This window comes from Cetorhinus maximus, chromosome 7 (genome assembly GCF_964194155.1).
Source record: "Cetorhinus maximus chromosome 7, sCetMax3.hap1.1, whole genome shotgun sequence".
NCBI classification, from domain to species: Eukaryota; Metazoa; Chordata; class Chondrichthyes; order Lamniformes; family Cetorhinidae; genus Cetorhinus; species Cetorhinus maximus.
In genome coordinates, this window is record NC_135885.1 from 32,655,257 (window position 1) to 32,675,256 (window position 20,000).

Consider the following 20,000-nt stretch of genomic DNA (forward strand, 5'->3'; position numbering starts at 1 on the left):
TGCACAGCAGCTTTGTGGGGAGAGTGTAGTTACACTGAGTTGTTTTCACATTTAAACATGTACTGATGCGATTTCCAGGCTTCTTGCACTGTTTGTAAGATTGAAAGCTATTTCGCCGTAAGGTGGCTTTCACAACTGATGCAAAAAAAATCTATTTGAGATAACTTCTTTAAGGTTGTGTCTCTTCCAGTACAGATGAGACTGGGCTGACACCAGCAGCATAATACTGCACTTTTGACCCTGACATGATGACTATGTCAGTGCTGTACTGGTGCCAAAATCACAGTGTAGGAATGGTATAAGGCTGCATGTTTTTGACGCTGACTTTTGCGAAAGCAAACCTATGGCTGAAATTCAAACATTAAGCCCTTGATTCTGGCACTCTGACTGTCTTTCGATTAGCACCGTGACTATCTGACTTGGCTGTGAATGTCACTTAGTAACTTCGGCTCTGTGACTTTTCCTGATTGGCATTCTCTTCGCCTGATCCTTGTGAATAGCACTGTGAGACTCAGACTGACTGTCTCTCTGGCACTTCACTGATTCTGACTCCTACCTCTGACTCCATGACTTTGACAGTGGTGGTCTGTGACTGCGAATTTCTTTGTCTGGGTGTGAGAAGTAAGGTTCTCTATGACCCTGATTCCTACTGCTTGTCCCCGTGCATTTTCCGTCGCTATAGCTCACTCACCTCTGCTTTTCGTAACTCGTAATTAAGTACCTCTTTAATCTCCCCTTACTCTCCATGAGATCGTCACACGGGCGGCGCTGACGGGATCCTCGGGCATTTCAGAAGGATCAGTAAGTTGAACCTTCAATGCATTTTAAAATAAAGAATGTTAAATACCTTTCTAGCTTGGGGATTCGTTTCATGTTATCGACTCTGAACTCAAAATGGATTACGGGTACCAGTCATGATGAATGCATGTTCTTAAAAATGTTTTATCGAACGAGTTAGTTAAAGTTAAGTCATCGAAACATTTAAAAGAAATCTCCCAGCATCACAACAGCGTAATCGTGAGGAGTTAGAAACCTTATAGCCTGGGTGTCACCCGCCTGTCGTGGGAGCGAGAGGGATAAGGTACGAGCAGAAGAGTTTCATGTGTTGGCCAATTTTTAAAGAAGTCTTTCTTGGTTAAAAATCTCCGCATAAGACGAGCTCTCTTATGTTGGAGGGAAGGTTTTACGAGCCGAGGTGGGCTTAATGCAACGTCCACGAGGTCAATCGTGGCCCGGTGGCTAATGACACAGACCTGTCCCCAGTCACAAATTACAGCCCAACATCAATAATAGAGCTTTCTTTTATTCTTTCAGGGGAGGTGGGCGTCAATGGAAAAGGCAGCATTGTTGCACATCCCCAATTGCCCTTGATCAGGACACTTCAGAGGACAGCAGGAGTCTGTACGTTGTCTGTAGATCTGTGGTCACATGTAGGCCAGACCGAGTAAGGATGGCAGATTTCCTTCCCAGATGGGGTTTTTACGACAATTGCTGATTGTCAGGAAGATATAATAATTTTCATAATGTTATTGGAATTTATTGTGAAGTAGAGTAATAGTGGGCTCTGTGTCTATGGGCCTGTGTGTGTGTGTGTGGGACTTAATTGAATTAAAGGCAGCTGGTCTGAAGGCTTTGATGTAACAGAAGATAAGCTTGGTTTGAAATGTTAAGTAGGTACACATAGGTGTAAAGGGAATGTTTGCATTTTTAAGTAATCCAGACTATCTTGAATTCAAAAGGCAGGGGGTGGGGGGAAGTAGGGTGAAATGTTTCATTTAGCCAGGAGAAGTTAGAAACAGTCTATTTATTTTTCCCAAAGATTACTGGTAAAATTGGTACTTCAGTGGATTTTTATTATTAGAGAGGTAAAGTCCAAAGACATAGTGAAACCATGGGAATTTGCATTCAATGGGGAAAATATGTATAAAGGAGAGAAGGCTGTTTGTAAGGGCAGGAATTCTAAGATCTAACACAAGTGTGAAGAACCTTGAGCATCTAAGCCTCAAGCTGTTGTCTACAAGGAACTGAAGCTGAGAAAAACTCACTTTGAATTCGACTGTTCAGAGTGTTGTGTGTTACTTTGCATGGGTCTTTCAAACTCAATGTGTCTCACTTGCCTTAACAAAAGTGTAACTGGGGGTTGGGCTAACTAGGGGATTTAGAAGCTATCATGGGTAATTTGTAGATCTATGTATGTCTGCTATTAATTAATCATTTCTTCTATTAATAAAGGTTTAATTTATTTTTGTAAGAAACCTGTTTCAGTGATCTTTTTACTGAATTCAAAGCCTGTATCTTAAAATAAGTACAAATAGCTGTGGCATCTGCTTCAGGTTACCCTCTGGGATTTGGGCAGCTTGGCATTTACCATCTGCCTGCCATACAATGAAAGTTTTATGGTCACCATTACTGAGATTAGCCAATTCCAGATGATAAATTGAATTTAAATTCCATCAGCTGCCATGGTGGGATTTGAACCCATGTCCCCAGAGCATTAGCCTGGGCCTTTGGATTACTAGTCCAGTGACATTATCACTATGCCACCATCTCCCCATATCCATCCATAATACAGCACAGTTTTATCTAACAAGTGTTGATGGTTTGATATCAGATTCTTACTAATTTAAGATTGATTGGTTTTGTGATGTGATTTTCATTTTCATCTATGTTCCATATATTGCAAAAGGGCATATTCAAATGGATTTGCAAGTTGTGGGTATTTTAGGTAACTCTTCTTCCCCTGTCCCCTCCACCCTTACCTCCTTCAACAAATGTGAGGAGCTCATGGACTTCTTTGTCACTAATCTGTTGTACTGGTGCTCTGCATCTCTCCAGTCTGTCCTCAAAAAACTACCTCCCCACCTCCAACCTTGCTTTCCACTCCAAAGTCCTTGAATGTGTTGTTGCCTCCCAAATTCATGGCCATTTTCCCCACATCTCTATGTTTGAATCTCCCCAGTCAGGTTTCCCATTCAGTCAAAACACTGGAACACCCCTGATCAAAGCCATAAATTACATCCTCTGTGACTGTGGTGCAATCACCACCACTCTCCCCAAGCTTCAGTGATCTAATTTTAAGATCTTTGACTTGTTTTCAATTAACTTCATGGCTGAACCCTATCCTGGCTTCTCTTAATCCTTTCTCAGCTACCTCCTCCAATTATAAGTCCATGCACACACGGTACACAGAGCTGTGGTTTCGTTGGTAGTACTCTCACCTCTGAGTCAGAAGTTTGTGGGCTCAAGTCCTACTCCAGAGATTTAAGCACAAAAGTCTAGTCTGACACTTCAGGGCGGTACTGAGGGAGTACTGCACTGTCAGAGGTGCTTCTTTTGGATGAGATGTTAAACTGCGGCCCTTTCTGCTCTCTCAGGTGGATGTAAAAGATCCCATGACATTCGAAAAATAGCAGGGAGTTATCCTCAGTATCCTGGCCAATATTTATCCCTCAATCGCTAAAACAGATTACCTCGTTGTTATCACATTGCCCTTTGTGGGAGTTTGCTGTCCACACATTGGTTGCCATGTTTCCTACATTACAATAGTGATTACACAACAAAAACACTTTATTGGCTGGAAAGGTCAATGGACACCCTTCAATACATCAAACCATTTTGCAACTTAAAATGCAGGATTTGCAGGTCAGTGCAAGATGGCAGCAGGTTTTATCAAATAACCCGAAAATGGGATTACAATAGATAGGTGCTTGATGGCTGGCACAGACATGATGGGCCGAAGGGCCTGTTTCTGTGCTGTATAACTCTATGACACTAATACTATGACTAAATAGCTTTCACTGATTGGGCAGCTCTTTACCCAGCATCGATAATGACAGAGAAATTACTCTATCTCTGTGATTGAATGATTTTTCCTTGGCTCTGTCTGAGGGATAGAGTGATTTACCTGCCAGTATGAATGCTGGGTAAATAACTCCCCATCCTACTGAAAAAATTTACAGTACATAGAATGACCATTTTGAAAATAAGGACATCTGCAAAAGAAGGACTGCTGATACCAGTCCTTAAGGCACCTGTAATTTACAGATTTCACTTTGTATTATTTCGGACTCTCAAGCTGTTTTTGTGTTTACATCATTTGCTAGCGGTCTCTAATTGCAGAAACAGTACAGTAATCAGGCATTGCAGTAATCAAATATTACACATTTTGCCACTGAAATTGTATATTTTAATTTCAATCCTGGCTGTGTGTGTGTGTGAGTGTATATGTATATTCATCTATATATGTGTAAGCTTTTTTTACACTGTAACTTAGTTCCATGGGCAAAGGGGTTGCTTTGCATTTCATAGCAAATATTGTAACATTGAAATGTAAAATACACTAAAATAATGACACCTTCTAAAGGAATAGTCAATATTTCTCTGAGCTTTAACGCGGTTGTGTATTATTCTAACAGGTGAAATTAATAGCAGCTGGCATCTGACTACAGAAGAAAGGCATTCATTTCTGGAAGCTTCTCCGATTTTCCCAGTGGCCAGCTACACATTCAGAGCATTGAAGAGATTTGCTGTGGCTGACCTCCAAATATCACTGGAACTTTATCCTGGATGATTATCGAACTCCACGGGCTTTGGAGGCCTCAGTGATGACATTTTTTTCATATTTCCTATCCGTTTAAAAAAAGCACCTCCTTTGTGCTTTCAATGATGACTATGGTCAGCTTGTTTTCCTTCACAAGTCCTGCAGTGAAAAGACTTTTGGGGTGGAAACAAGGAGATGAGGAGGAAAAATGGGCTGAAAAGGCTGTGGACTCGCTAGTGAAAAAACTGAAGAAAAAGAAAGGGGCAATGGAGGACCTGGAGAAAGCCCTCAGCTCACCAGGGCAGCTTAGCAAATGTGTCACCATCCCAAGGTCTTTGGATGGGAGATTACAAGTGTCTCACCGTAAAGGTTTACCACATGTTATTTACTGCAGGGTATGGCGATGGCCAGATTTACAGTCCCACCATGAGTTAAAACCTCTCGAGTATTGTGAGTTCCCATTTGGTTCAAAGCAGAAAGAAGTATGTATTAACCCTTATCATTACAGGAGGGTGGAAATGCCAGGTATGTCTATTGTGGTATATTTAATACTGAGTACAATTAAACCTGTCTTAACAATTACACAATAATATTGCAAGCCCATAACCTAATGTAAGCAAAAATATGTCTTTTTTTAAAAACTCATTCATTGAGTACTGGTCTGTCTTTTTCTCAAGCCTGCCATCTTGGAGTTGTAGTCTAGTGTTACCTCACGAATGTAGGATTCACACAGAAACCGGTGGCATTAGTTGTGTGATTGTTCGATTTCCTACAACAAATGTATGTTTATTTTAAATACCTGCAGGTAGTAAGTGGCCACAAGAGAAAGCATGCAGGTAAAGTATAATATTTTTAATTAAAATTAAATGTGGTCAGGTATCCCATTTAATATCATTTGTAAGCCGAAAATTAATGAGCTCTTGAACATATGATGACATGTGTCCAAATATCATTTGGTCAATACCAAGGGTGATCATAATAGGCAAATTTTGTTGCAAAGAATGACAATTAAGTATAAAGTCATGTCCCTGTTGAATTCAATCTGCAATAAATTTTATTTTTTGTGCCACATTGTTATTATTTTGCACCAAAAGATTTATTGTATCTGAGCATTTAATTAATAGTATCTAGACTTGGAATTTTGTGTGTACTGAAGTTAATGTATAGCGAAACAATGCTTTTGGTACTTGTGTATGAAGAGAACTGCTCTGGAAAAATCTGCTGAGTAAGCTATTAGCAAAACCTTGTCTATTTATTTTAAGCTTGGTAGTGTATTTAATAATGTAAATAGTCGTTTGGTAGCACAGAACTTGAGTATTGCTGATTCTTGCGAGTGTTCTGATGAGTGCAAGACAAAAAGCTTAGACATGTCTCTTTTCACAACAATATTTAATAATTATTTGCAATTGCAATAGACCATTCCATGTAATCTTTTAAAATGTTTTTTAAAGGTGTTTATAAGTGTTAAAAACACAAGCAAACTCTATCAGGTTTAACATGAGCTCCACAACACAGTCAGCTGCTAAATATTCAATTTATTCCTGCTTATTTCATGGTTCTTTTAGTAATTCAATGAATCCATCACCTTTTACTTTGTGCATCTGTAAGTTTTCTTGTCTATAGAAATGGGACTAAAGCAGATTTAACCAATGGCTGTGGAAATTGTTTCAGTTCCAACTCCTTTAAGGCAGCCAAAACTGTACAAAATGTGAGTGGGAATGGAAGCCCACAAAATTCAGTTAAGCCCTGCGGTAATTTGATTGTTTTGGGGTGGGTGTGGGGTAGGGAAGTTGCATGTGCTCAGCTTAAAAGAAAAGTTGCAATGACCTTGCAGTATTGCCTTCATTCGCTTTGACCAATGCCAAGCATGCACAGAGCAAATATTTCCTGAGAACTATTCCCTGACATTCCATAGCCTCCTGGAAACAAGGGGCTGTATTTTATGTGCCCCTGGCCAGGTCTGTTTTGGCCGGGTGGTGCGGGGGGTGGGGGGGGGGGGGGTGGTATGTGAAATATGGCGGATGCCCACCCCACCACCTTCCTGCCCAGCCCCGAGTTCACCCCCATAATATGTGGGTGGGGGGGTGAATTGGCAGCCCACCCATCATATTCAAATAAGTAATCAAGGGTCATATAGGCTTATTTGGTACTACGCTGCCCATGACAGCATGTTTGGCGTGGGCAGCTGAGCATGAGTGGGCAGCCCGATATTTTTAAAAAGTTCTTCAAAGGGTAGGAAGGAATGGGGTGTTCGCTCTTTGGGGGCTACCGATCATGGGGCAGCCCCCCTAAGATTGAACATCCCCTTCCATCCTACCCATCTGCAGACTTAAGCCCACCCACCCTGCCCCCCTCCCTGACCTAACCAAACCCTCCCTGCCCAAGACCCTGTTCTTACCTGCTCCAGGGATCCATGTGCCTTCTCCCTTCTTCTCCTGCAGCCATAGAACCACAGAAAAGTTACAGCACAGAAGGAGGCCATTCGGCCCATCTTGTCCTTGCCAGCCCGAGGACACCCATGTGCCCTTTCTAATCCCACCTTCCTACACCCGGCCCATAGCCCTGCAGCTTACAGCACTTAAGGTGCAGATCCAGGTACTTTTTAAAAGAGTTTAGAGTTTCTGCCTCTACCACCAACTTGGGCAGCGAATTCCAGACACTCACTACCCTCTGCGTAAAAAAGTTCTTCCTCATGTGCCCCCTACATCTTCTGCCACTTATCTTGAATCTATGTCCCCTGGTTCTAGAATTCCCCACCAAGGGAAACTATTTTATCTTGACCACTTCCCCTCATAATTTTGTACACCTCAATCAAGTCACCTCTCAGCCTTCTTTGTTCTAAGGAAAATAACCCCAACCTCTCCAATCTCTCTTCGTAGTTACACTTTTCTAACCCTGGCAACATTCTTGTAAACCTCCTCTGTACTCTCTCCAGAGCTATTACGTCCTTCCTGTAATGTGACCAGAACTGCACACAATACTCCAGCTGTGGCCTCACCAGTGTTTTATACAATTCCAACATTATATCCTTACTTTTATATTCTATACCTCTGCCAATGAAGGAGAGCATTCCATAAGCCTTCTTTACAACCTTGTCTACTTGAACTGCTGCCTTCATGGACCTGTGTACTTGTATGCCAAGATCTCTCACTTCATCTACCCCTCTTAGTATATTCCCATTTATTGTGTAATCCCTGTAACTGTTTGATCTCCCTAAATGTATGACTTCACACTTCTCTATGTTAAGATCCATCTGCCACTTTACCACCCACACCACCAACCCATCTATATCGTTTTGGAACCCTGGCAACTGCCACTGATATGCCCTTGGTGCTGCCGGGTCTGATTGGCCAGCAGCTCCAGAGGCCGGGACTTCCTCCCCAGCGAAGGGTGGAAGTCCCACTTAGACTTCATTTAGCCACCCCGCAGCGCGTTATGGCTGCGGGACGGGTTGGCATGGAGCACATCAGCTCCATGCCGACTTTGCTTCCCCAGGGGTGGGGGTTGTGCAGGCGTCCGCCTGCCTCCCCCCAGCCCCGTATTATTCAGCCCATGATTTTTGACATAGTTTAAAAAGAGGCTAATTACTCTTACCACACCCAGATCTGGTACCCAAAGTTTTCAATCATTTTCACTCCCACATGGACTGTTTTCAGCTGGGAGGGGCAGGATGTTCCAGGGGCATCACTCCAGCTGTGCTTGTCACTATGAATCCTCTGTAACTGGCAAGTTATGTATGAGGAACTCTACAGCTCATAGAGCTATTGCTAAGTAATCATTAGCCTACCTGCTTGTGATGATTTTTAATACACTTGCTTTGTGCTACCTTTCATCCCTGGTTGAAAGCACTGGCAAGTAACCTACCAATGGAAGGTGAGCAGGATGGGTGACTCAGCACTTAAGTTATTTTTCCTTTCTCTATGTACCATGATGGCAGAGCTGAGCTTGCGAGGTCATCAATTGCTGAACTGCAGAAATTATGACTAATGTTATAATTGTAATTCTCCTGCATTGATATGATATGTGACAGTATTTTTGGGCAGACCTTGCTGAGAGTACTAAGAAAGAATATTCTTATTAATTTTATGCCATTCAGCTTTAGAAATTGTAAAGAAATCTTAGCAGATCTAGTATGACCATTTTGGCTGACATGCTTATAGTTTGGAAAAACTTCAAAGGATGTTCAGTTATCAAATGATTAATTATTTCTCTGATAAATTGGTAGTAATTCTGTGCAGTTTGAATAATAAATAACTTGTTCTTTTAAGAGCTAATTTTAATATCTCTTGTATTGGAATTATGTACAATATTTTATAGCCAGAAATGCCATCATGTGTACCTAAGTAATGAAAGTGTGCACAGTGATTAAAACTGATACATGACTGAGCATGTCACAGGTAAATGTCAATTTTGTAAATGGGCACTTAATGCACAAGACTGCTAAGACAGCGCAACAGTTGTACGTAATACCCAAGGATAATTTTGATTCATTTCCTGCATTGTTTTGTTCAAGCTGTCAATCTTATTAAAGAAGCACTTTGTCAGATGTCCCCATGTAAGTAGAATTGCCCAGGAATATCCTTTACCTTCACCTACAATTGACCACGGTGCCCCTGAAATAGGAGAAAGATGTGCTGCGGGTTCCCATCCCTGATTATTACACAACCATTTCCACAGGATCTATTTCAGCTGAACATTGATTGGCTTTGGTGGTGATGCCTTCCATAGTTGGATAGCCTGCTAATATTCCCAACTTGAAAATGAATAATTGCTGCATGTCTGTTTTAAGAGAGGAGGGAAAAAAAACTGAGGGCAGCTTATAACAAGCACAACTTGGCCAATGCAAAAATGGCCACCTTTCAGCATCACTGCCTGAACTGAAACCCTTACCAGTTTGTTTGACCCAGGGAAGTTCACTGAAACTGCCTGCACATTAAGAGTTAAAAGAAGGAATTACTATCCAGCTCATCTTCCACAGGGAATTGGGTTTGTTTGTGTCAGTGTTTGAAGAGGGGGATGGGTTTGCAAAGATAAAAAATATTACAATTAAAGTTATGACAGAATTTTTAAATCAACCACAAATTTTAAATATCACAAATTACTGTATTTTGTTCAAGCACAGGTCCAAAATTAAAACGAAGAATTATAGGTAACATATTACTGGTTGTGATTATTTTTAAATGATTTTGTTGTGATAAGGAGAAAATTATATTCGAAGTTTGTTGGCCATCTGAACTTGTGTTCTCTTACAGTGTTACCACCTGTACTTGTGCCACGTCATAGTGAGTTCAACCCACAACACAGTCTACTTGTCAAGTTTCGCAATGTGCCTCTGCCACCTCAGAATGAACCTTTGATGCCACACAATGCTACCTTTCCAAGCTCTTTTCATCAACAAATAAATCCTCCTTACCCCACTTCACCCAACAACACTTTCCCCCAGTCTCCAACCAACATCAACTATCCCAATTCTCCTGGCAGTTCTGGTTCAAGAAGCCCATACCAACTCACAGGTAGCATTTCAATTAATTTTTAGACAAAAACTTGCATTTGTATAGCATTTTTCATGATCTCAGGATATCTTAAGGATTCTTAAGGGAATAAGGGAAGAAGTTTCAGGAAATCTGGTACAAATCTTCCAGAATTCACTAAAGGAACTAGACAAAGGCCGATGTTACTCACTAAGATAAAAGCAAAATACTGTGGATGCTGGAAATCTGAAACAAAACAGAAAATGCTAGAAAAACTCAGCAGGTCTAACAGAATCTGTAGAGAGAAAGACAGAGTTAATGTTTCGAGTCTGTATGACTGAAAAAGAGTCATACGGACTCGAAACGTTAACTCTGTCTTTTTCTCCACAGATGCTGTTAGACCTGCTGAGTTTTTCCAGCATTTTCTGCCAATGTTATTCATTTTTTTGAAAAAAAAGTAGCAAAGTGGCCCAAGAGAGTACAGACCAATGAGTTTGACATCAATTGTGAGTAAAGTTATGGAAACCCCGATTAAAGATAAGATCATGGAGTATCTGGTTTGAAATAAAATCACAACATATAGCCAAAATGGGTTCATGAATGGGAGGTCATTTCAATCCAAGTTACTGGTTTTCTTTGATGGTGTGACAAAAGAGCTTGATAAGAGTAAAGTAATATTCAATGGAAAAAAATTATAACAGATATGTAATTGGTTGACTATTAAAACCAGAAGATTGTCATCGCTTTCTTTACTAACTTTATAGATGATTTACAGCAATGACTCACAAGCAGAGTGGCTAAATATGCAGATATTATAGAGCTAATGAAGGTACCGGACTCCAAAGCGGAGCCGGATAAGCTACAGGGGGATTTGAATATCCTTGAGTATTGGGCAAATAGATGGCAGACCAAACTGAATGTAGAGAAATGCAAAGTGCTTCACATAGGGATAAAAAATTCAGGAAGGGGCTAGTACTTGAATGAAAAGAAAATAATGTGCATGGAAAATGAAAGAGATATGGAGATGCCAACACCAAATTGAAGCTATCGCAAAAATACTTAGTGGCAGCGTTGAAGCAAATTAGATGTTGGGATGTATTAAATGGTCAACATTGAGTTGAAATAGTTAAGTAATCCTGTCGCTTGATAAATCATTGATGCAACCACACTTCGACCACTGTGTACAGTTCTGGTTGCCACGGTACAAAAAGGAAATTTCAGCTATTGAAAGGAGAAAGATAAGAGTAACCAGAATGATGTTGGAATATGAAGAATGATTATCAATGTTTCCTTTAAAATTTAGTAGCTTTGCGTGGCCAAATTTTTTTAGTGGGTGGTCCCTTTAAATTTTTTTCGTGACTCGTGTCTCGAGTTACACTTGTGTTATTTATCCTAGAGCAAAGTCTGCGCGGTACCCTACAGGCTGCAGCTGTGCACCTGCGCAGTTTAGCAGGAACACTAACGATTATGTAAATTGGGCATGTTCTCATTGGAAAAGAGTTTGAGAGATGACCTGATTGCTGTTTTTAGGATTCTGAAGGGGCTAGATAATCTCCATCACGACGAGCTATTTCACCTTATGCAGCACAGTAGAACTAGATGATATGGCATGCACTTTGAAGGAGGGTAAATTTAAAATAATCTGAGGAAATAATATTTCAGAAAGCAAGTGGTCAGTCTGTGTAATAGGCTTCCTCAGGAAATGATGGAAGTAGTTAGTATTGATTCATTCAAGTTAGACAGGTTTCATAGAATCATAGAAATTTACAGCATGGGAGGGAGGCCATTTGGTTCAGTGTGGCTGTGTTGGCTGAAAAAGAGCTATCCAGCCTAATCCTACTTTCCAGCTCTTGGTCTGTAGCCTTGTAGGTGAGGGAAATTCAAGTAGATATCTAAGTACTTTTTAAATCAATGAAGGTTTCTGCTTCTACCACCCTTTCAGGAAGTAAGTTCCAGACTCCCACCACCCTGTGGGTGAAAAAAATTCTCATCTCCCTTTCTATCACTTTAAATCTATTCACAACTGGTTAGTGATCTCTCTACTAAAGGAAATAGGTCCTTCCTATCCAGTCTTTATCCAAGACTCTCATAATTTTGTACACCTCAATTAAAGCTCCCCATTAGCTTAATCTGTTCCAAAGAAATTAACGGCAGCCTATTCAGTCTTTCCTCATAGCTAAACTTCTCCATTCCTGGCAATATCCTCATAAATCCTCTCTGTATCTCTCTGATATTATCATATCCTTCCTGTAATGTAGTGACCAGAACTCTATCAGTACTGTCACTGTAGCCTAACTAGTGTTTATACAATTCTATCATAACCTTCCTGCTTTTATATTCTATGCCTCACCTGATAGAGAAAATTACCCCATATGCCTTCTTAATATTTTTTCAGAAGGTAACATTTTGGGATACAGCATGAGTAATTTGAGACATGGCATATGATAAATGTAACATGCTTCTGAGGAACAGGTGTGTTTGGACCTATGGTTCATAAAGCTCTGGACCACTCCATTATGTCTGGATCTGTTGTAGATCTGCTGTAGATCTGGATCTGCTTAGACTGCTATGATTACTCAAAAACTCCACTATTATTGTATCAGGTGGTGTAAGGGGAACTGGATGGATCTTGGTGTTTTTCTTTGTCTAGCAATTCCTATATTTGATTTAACAAGGTTTGGCTGTTATTTTAAATATTTGTGGAACCTGCATCATTTTAAAAGGATCAATTTAGAATAATTATGTATCCGTCTCATCTGATTGAACAAGTAACAGGCAACTTCTCCACAGCAAGGGCACTCTCCACTCTCAAGGGCAATTAGGGATGGGCAATAAATGCTGGCCTAGCCAGCGACGCCACATCCCATGAACGAATAAAAAAAAGCTAATATCAACCGTGTCTGTTTGCAGCCAAGACACCAGCACCTCTGTATGGACCCACAGACAAACAGGTGATGCGGGATGTTCAACCAATGGATACCTCAAACGACTCCTCATTAGTTCCAGAATTGGCTGATAGTAAAGGTGAGCTAACACAGCAGTTTTTGTGGCACGCTGAGTATTAAAATTACAGCAGCAGTAAATTTATCTACAGATGGAGAGTATTATTGGTCACCCAATGACACTGCCGTTGGAGCCACATTGTCTGAATGTCATACATGACTGATCTGCAATATGCATTTACTTTAATTATATAGTTAGTCGTATTAGGTAAATGTAAAATATGGTCTCAAAATTCAGGACAATTGTAGCATATAGAGTAAATAATTTTACAAAGAATTTAGACAACTACTTCCTACCATTTGAAATGTACTGTGTTATCTTGTTATTTACTTGACTATTTTGCTTTAGTTTGTTTTAATGGTGGATATGTGGAGGTGTCCTGAACTTTTCCAGCTTTTATTGGTTACATTCAACATTTAAGTATTTTTATGCTATTTCTTCAGTCTTTATGCTTTTCTGTTGGAGAGATGTATTTAAATACTGTTTTATTAGTTAGGTATTAACCTTAGCAGTGCATTTGATTTACACAAGTGCTTTGATATTAAAGGTTAGTAAATGAGGGGAAACACCCTGGACTGATTTGCACCACGGTTAACAGTTTCCTCCTCAAAATTTCACTATAAACCAACCTTCTAACTTAAATACAGAACTGTGCAGACCAAGAAGGACACAGTTTTGACCATTACTGACTTTACTAATCTCAGCCAGGGTAGCAGTTAAGCACCACAATTGATTGTCAGACTTCCCAGGCTCATAGGGAAAGGGAAAAGTCAAATAGGGTGTGTCAACTCCCGATCCTGATCAAACCAATTTTACTGGAAAGTGCATTTGTGGGCATCAGTTGGATTCTTGTGGCTTCCACATCTTTGCAGCCAATATCTAGGACCATGCATGAAGAGTGACTGCTTGAGCAATGTATTGAAAAGGTTGTTGCCATGGTATAGTCATAAATACCAGTGTATTGACGAAATGAGGGAGAAATGTGTCTTTGTTCGGGGGGTGCCTGCTTCTGACTGGTTTTGTGACTGATATAAATTTAATATGCATCAGCAGGTGACCTGATAACTTCTTCCAGCATATTGGTTTTCAGGTGAGCACAGCACCATCAAGTAGGTGGGTTAGCAACAGCAGCAAAATCCTGTCAATTTATTTAAATAATAGCATTAACCTGACTGAAGAAAAATTGCAAAGTATGAATATCTCTAGCTATAACACTAATTTAGAAAGGTATGGGATGCTTATTTTAATTTTAATACTATTTTTTGTTACTGTAATGTTGGTAATTACAGATGAGATTTCACTAGAGATGTGTCAAATCTTGTCAATTGATTTCCTTTCAGATTTACAGCCTGTCTGCTATGAAGAGCCAGATCACTGGTGCTCTATCGTCTATTATGAACTAAACAATAGAGTTGGAGAGGCTTTTCACGCATCAGCAACAAGTTTACTGGTTGATGGATTTACAGATCCCTCCAATAATAAGAACAGGTTCTGCCTTGGGCTCCTGTCTAATGTAAATCGAAATTCTACAATTGAAAACACCAGACGGCACATTGGAAAAGGTCAGGTCCATAAATAAATGCATTTTCTCTTTAAAAGGTTATGTGTTATTTAACCTAAGAATTTTCTTAGTCTTTTCAGGTTTTTCCCTTTAAATCTCTGAGAAAAGTACTTGACATCCTCCCACAATAAGTTGCTGAGATCAGGAATTTCTGTGAGTCAGGCTAGGTGGGCAAAGGGCTGAGGAATATGGACAAGCTGAGAAAGATAACACTAAGGGATTTACATCCAAAGTTAATAACAACTTAGTTTAACAATGTGTGCCTTGGATAACGCCCAAGAATGCAACACATTTAACTGTGTAGTTATAAGTAGTGCTTCAGGCTGTACCAGAACCCCTCTCAAAAAATTAATTACTTTAAATTGCAGTGACTGTTACCATGGAAGTGAACATAGCATCAACTGTGCACACAACTACACCTCACAAACAGCAATGAGATGAATGTGTTTGGTAGTGGTGACTGATGGAGGATGTTGAGAGAATTCACTGTTCTTCCTCAAATAAATCCATGGGATCTTTAACATCCACCTGAACAGGCAGTTGAGTTTAAACTCTCATTTGCATAATTTGATTGTTGAGCAGAATATAAGACTTAAAACAGAACTGCAAAATGCACTATAAAAATAAACTTTTAATTGAAAGAGATTAGATACTCATAAGTGAAATGTTGTTCTTAGGGGTAACAGTGATAGAATTATAAATACAGTGGGACAGTCAGGTGGTTTAGTGTGTTCATACACTGGTGATCAGTCATGGTATGGTATCTCGAGTGAAAAACTTTAAGTGGAGACTAAAAACAGGAGTTGTACAATCAGCCAATAAAAATAAAGGTACATTTGTCCAGGTTCAATTTTTGTTTACATCACAAATGGAGAATTGCTTCTGATGCTTTTACTTTTATCTTGGAATACACACAGGGCTGGCCAGGCCACATTTATAGCCCATCTCTAATAGCTGCCCTGAAAAGATGGTGGTGAGTGTTCTTCCTGAACTGCTGCAGTCCTTGCAGCGATGGTGTTCCCACCAGACTTAATTCATCTTCTGGAGTTGGGGCTGGGATTTTCCAGCCCCGCTGTGGTGGGACCCGCCATGGGGGATGCAGCAGCCCAGCCAAAAGTCCATTGCCTTTCGATGGGACCGGAAAATCCCGGTGGCGGGCAGGACCGGAAAATCCCAGCCAGGGAGTTGGAGTGCTGCTTCTGCTTTCTGATAAAGTGTATTCAAAAACAGATGATATGTGAATAGTCTCACTAATAGGGTTTTTTGTTCCATCTAATCCTGACTGTCTGTAAGTTCACAGAGCTAGATAAACTTAAGTATATATCCTAAAAAAAACACATATATTGAAAAAAAAATTCCTTTAGGAGGTCTCCTAATATTAATTTATTCTTAAACAAAGATTCCTTAGGCAAGCAAACAAAATAAACTCTTTGTGCAAAAATCTTCCAGGTGTCCACCTGTACTATGTTGGAGGTGAGGTTTATGCCGAATGCTTGAGTGACAGCAGCATCTTTGTTCAGAGTCGCAACTGCAATTATCAACATGGCTTTCATCCAACTACTGTTTGCAAGATTCCCAGTGGCTGTAGCCTCAAGATATTCAATAATCAGCTCTTTGCACAGCTCTTAGCTCAATCTGTAAATCATGGATTTGAGGTGGTCTATGAATTGACGAAAATGTGCACAATTCGCATGAGCTTTGTGAAGGCAAGTTACTTAAGTGTTATTATGGAGAAAAGGCTTTGTACTACACATAGTCGATGAAATCCAATATCCAAAACATTTGTTGTGTTAATAAAGGCATATTCCACTACTGTTAATGCAAGATGTTGTTCATGCCACAAAAAATGTTCGATTTATGATATGTTTTTATTTCCTAAAAATTATAGTTATAAATAACAATTAGCCGTTTATCATCTGTTTTGTAGATTTTTTTTTGCTCTCTGTTGCCTGCTGAACTATTTAAAATGGTGAGTATTTTAAGCATTGTTTAACATGCTTGGGGAATAGAAGCTGAGTCGTGCTTTGGAACTCATAACTTGAAAAACCTTTCCAGCTGGCAGTAGTTATATAAAATATAAGGTTATATTTAACTTATTAAACTTATTAATTTCCTTCTCAGGGGATGCTGTACTTTTTGAAGTTCAGATCCACCACATCTTATCAAAAAAACTATTTTAATAAATCAAAGTTTTGCGGTGGGGGCGATATTTAGATGTCCCCACTTCAAAACCTCCCCCCCCTCCAACCCGTTCCCAACAAAAATAAGAAATGGCAGAGTGCCAGTACTGACCGCCTAAAGCCAGCATCCATTTTCAGGTTCAGGCCTCATTTGCCTGCTGCCAATGAGCTGTGGGCAGCCACTGCAGTTGTAGGAGAGCAGGAAATTGGCTGGCACCCACACTTGGTCCCAATTCTGAGCGTGGGGCTGGCAGCAAGGTAGAGTGTTTTTATGGATTCGGAAAGCATAGAATCCTTTATCAAATGGGGTCCAGGAAGGGAAGTTGAGCGGTCAGCACTTTATTGGGAATAGGGTCAAGGAAGGAGGAGTCGATCTCATGGACAAGATGAGTTTGGAGAGAGCATGAGGAGAAACAGAAGACAAACTAGAGAAAGATGCAACTTCAAGATGGGGTAGGAAAGAGAACCTTAGCTTTCTGAGCCAGGGCAAGGGAGGGTGCAGTGGATGCAGCTGGACAGACAATCTCAATCTTAGTGATAAAGAAGACATGAACTTTTCACACTTGTTAATAGAGGTGAGGCTGGAAAGGGAAAGGAAGAGAGAATTAAGGAGATGGTTGTAGTGGGGAAAAGAAGCGTGAATCATCTTTGCATTCCAGAATACTCCTGGAGTATGAGCAATTTTATCACAGGAGAGCGAGTTGGACCTGATGGTGCTTTATGTGGTCAAGACAGAACTGGCAATGCTGGACAAAACCAGTTGTGCACCATAAAAGTTCAAATCGCATCTTTTGGTCAAGAGAATGAAGATGAATGTCGTATCAAGGAACAGACAGAGTGAGAGAGTGTAAAGGTTTCACCGGTAACGTGTCATCAAAGGTAGAGGTAAGAGTGTGATTGAGCAGATGGATACCTGCCACAGTGGTAAACAGAGGACTACGGCTAGAAAGTTGGGAGTTTGAAAGTCCAGCTGCAAGTGAGTTGGGAAGAATCTTCTTGAGGTTTGGACACAGAAGCAAGTAGAGTTTAAGGGGGATGAGAGTCGTGAGGGATACAAGGACGTGATCAGAGATTGATACAAATGGAATAGACATGCCACAAGATGGCAAGATCAAAGGAGTGGCTCTGATTATGTGTTGGCAAGTTTATATGGAGGGAGAGGTTAATGGAGGGCAGTGAACTCAGATGAGTGAGGCCAAGGTCAGTTGAGATAGTGGCAGAAATCATTAAGGACCATGTCATTCGGTACAGAGGTAAAGGGAGGAAGGCAAAGGCTATCTCCATGAGTAATTTGACATGAGTAGGTAGAATAGGATTAAGTCGCTATGCCAAGACAGAAGTTGAAAAGAAAATTGTTAAATGAGTGGTTATGACTTTAAATGCCATAAAGACTCAAATAATCTTCCAATAGCAGCAGCAATCTTTAAACATGCACTTGGAGAGACAACACAGATCAATAATTGGCAGTAACAACACATAACAAGAATCATGGCCAATCTGGTGGTGCAATATATTAGTGCACAAGTATTAGAGCATTTGATACAAACTGGCACCTAAGGTTGCCCACATGTTGAATTCACACTATTGGGATGTTTAGAGATGAGTCGTTTCCCAGCAGGAATGGGAGAGATTCCCCATGCTGATCAACTTCCACGCCTCCATATGACTGATTCTAGAGAGCCACTAACAGGAGCCTCACAACAGGTTGTCCTCACTGTGGGGAAATGGTGTATGGCTTAAAAAAATTAAAATAACCAAAAAAGAGGTATAAAATGCAATTTTAATAGATAAAACCATAAAATGAAAACTGCATATATAAGACTGATTTTTTTTTATCACTTCAGGGCTGGGGAGCAGAGTATCATCGTCAAGACGTTACAAGCACTCCCTGTTGGGTAGAGATTCATCTGCATGGGCCACTGCAATGGCTGGATAAAGTTTTAACCCAGATGGGCTCACCTCATAACCCCATCTCTTCAGTCTCTTAATATTATTATATATTATATTCTGTATTAACCCTCCCCTAAAATAAAAATTGGCAATAGTTAGAACTAACACATACAATGTATGCAGGCATTTCTCTGTTTTATATGAGTTATTTTTAAAATTATTACGTCTTACATTTAGCTTGTTAATCCTGATTTTTAATATGGTGTTCTGCCAGTTAGAGTCTAGCAATTTTCCATGTTGAAAACAAGCAGCTTTTGGTGAAAATAATTAGCTTAGTTGAGCTTGGAAATTAGAGAATTCAAAAGGTGCTTTGTCTTTTTGTTGGTGGTTACAATTGTCCTTCATAGGCTACAATTAAATACACATAGGATATCTTAACTTTGTTAGAAACACCCAGGGAAAAAAGTATTACAGATGTCTGTTTATTAAAAGTTGCAATGAAAACATAGGAAATTCTGGATAAATTAGTACATTTTCTTAAGTATTAAATGACGTGACAAATTGAAGTACAAATTTGATGCTTTTAAAATATAATCTTATACATTATAACAGTTTAACCTAACCATGGAGGACCTGCAGTTTTAAATTTAAAATTTCGTGTGACAAATATATTTTGGTTGCATTTGAATGCTTATAAAACTCTAAATTACCTAACCCAAGAAGTGGATCTCCTTCCTTCTGATAACTACCACCAGGCTAAGTTGTTGCTGAACTTTGTTAGTGCCTGCAAAGAAACTGACCTTTTCAAAATGCCACACTTCATTTCATGTGTCAGCTCTTTCAGTACAAAATGTTGTATCTTGCCCAATTTAGCCATGTATACCACCAAATCCAATAAACAGTTAATATTCCAGTTAAAGGTCTGTAACAAGTGTACGTTTATGCAGACAGGTGCTGCTGTAATATTGATCTGCAATTTGCTGTCACAAGCACATTTAGGAAATACCAGACCATATATTTACAACATATGCTAAGAATATTTAGGAGCAGAATGTCATTGCTCCACTCACAGTTTCTACTTTGACGACAAAATTGTTTCTTTAATAAAAATATCTAGGATGCTGTGGCTTGACTTTATTCTGCTTTCATTCAGGAATTGTTCTATGGATGTCAATTGCCCTCAAGTACTTGACCTAAATGTGTGAGTCTTGATGATGAAATTCAGCATACTATTTGATCATTGCAAGCATCATAGCTGACCCAGCTGAGCCATAGCTGAGTCAGTGACACATACTTATAGCATGTGTCACTGAACAGCTTGATTCCAATAATTTGGAATCCTGCCTAACCTAGAA

At 39.9% G+C, this 20,000-nt stretch overlaps 1 protein-coding gene across 2 annotated transcripts; it reads left to right on the forward strand.

Moving 5' to 3' along the window:
• The first annotated feature begins 251 nt into the window (after positions 1-251).
• smad9 (SMAD family member 9) lies at positions 252-19,763 on the forward strand. Of its 2 annotated transcripts, none has more exons than XM_078545303.1 (7): positions 252-801; positions 4,416-5,065; positions 9,793-10,053; positions 12,922-13,035; positions 14,355-14,576; positions 16,025-16,281; positions 18,600-19,763. In XM_078545303.1, exons 2-7 carry the CDS (start codon positions 4,663-4,665, stop codon positions 18,741-18,743), a joined length of 1,401 nt encoding a protein of 466 aa, XP_078401429.1. In that variant the 5' UTR covers positions 252-801; positions 4,416-4,662; the 3' UTR covers positions 18,744-19,763. The 2 variants fall into 2 exon arrangements, with proteins under 2 accessions (XP_078401429.1, XP_078401431.1); XM_078545305.1 differs by having other exon boundaries at positions 4,416-4,990.
• The last annotated feature ends 237 nt before the right edge of the window (positions 19,764-20,000 follow it).

What these genes read in the sequence shown, in the direction of transcription:
- smad9 (XM_078545303.1), top strand. Translation starts at nt 4,663, where the DNA reads ATGATGACTATGGTCAGCTTGTTTTCCTTCACAAGTCCTGCAGTGAAA. An exon ending in AGAATTGGCTGATAGTAAAG is followed by an intron (nt 13,036 to 14,354) that starts GTGAGCTAACAC and finishes ATTTCCTTTCAG; the next exon opens with ATTTACAGCCTGTCTGCTAT. An exon ending in TTCGCATGAGCTTTGTGAAG is followed by an intron (nt 16,282 to 18,599) that starts GCAAGTTACTTA and finishes TTATCACTTCAG; the next exon opens with GGCTGGGGAGCAGAGTATCA.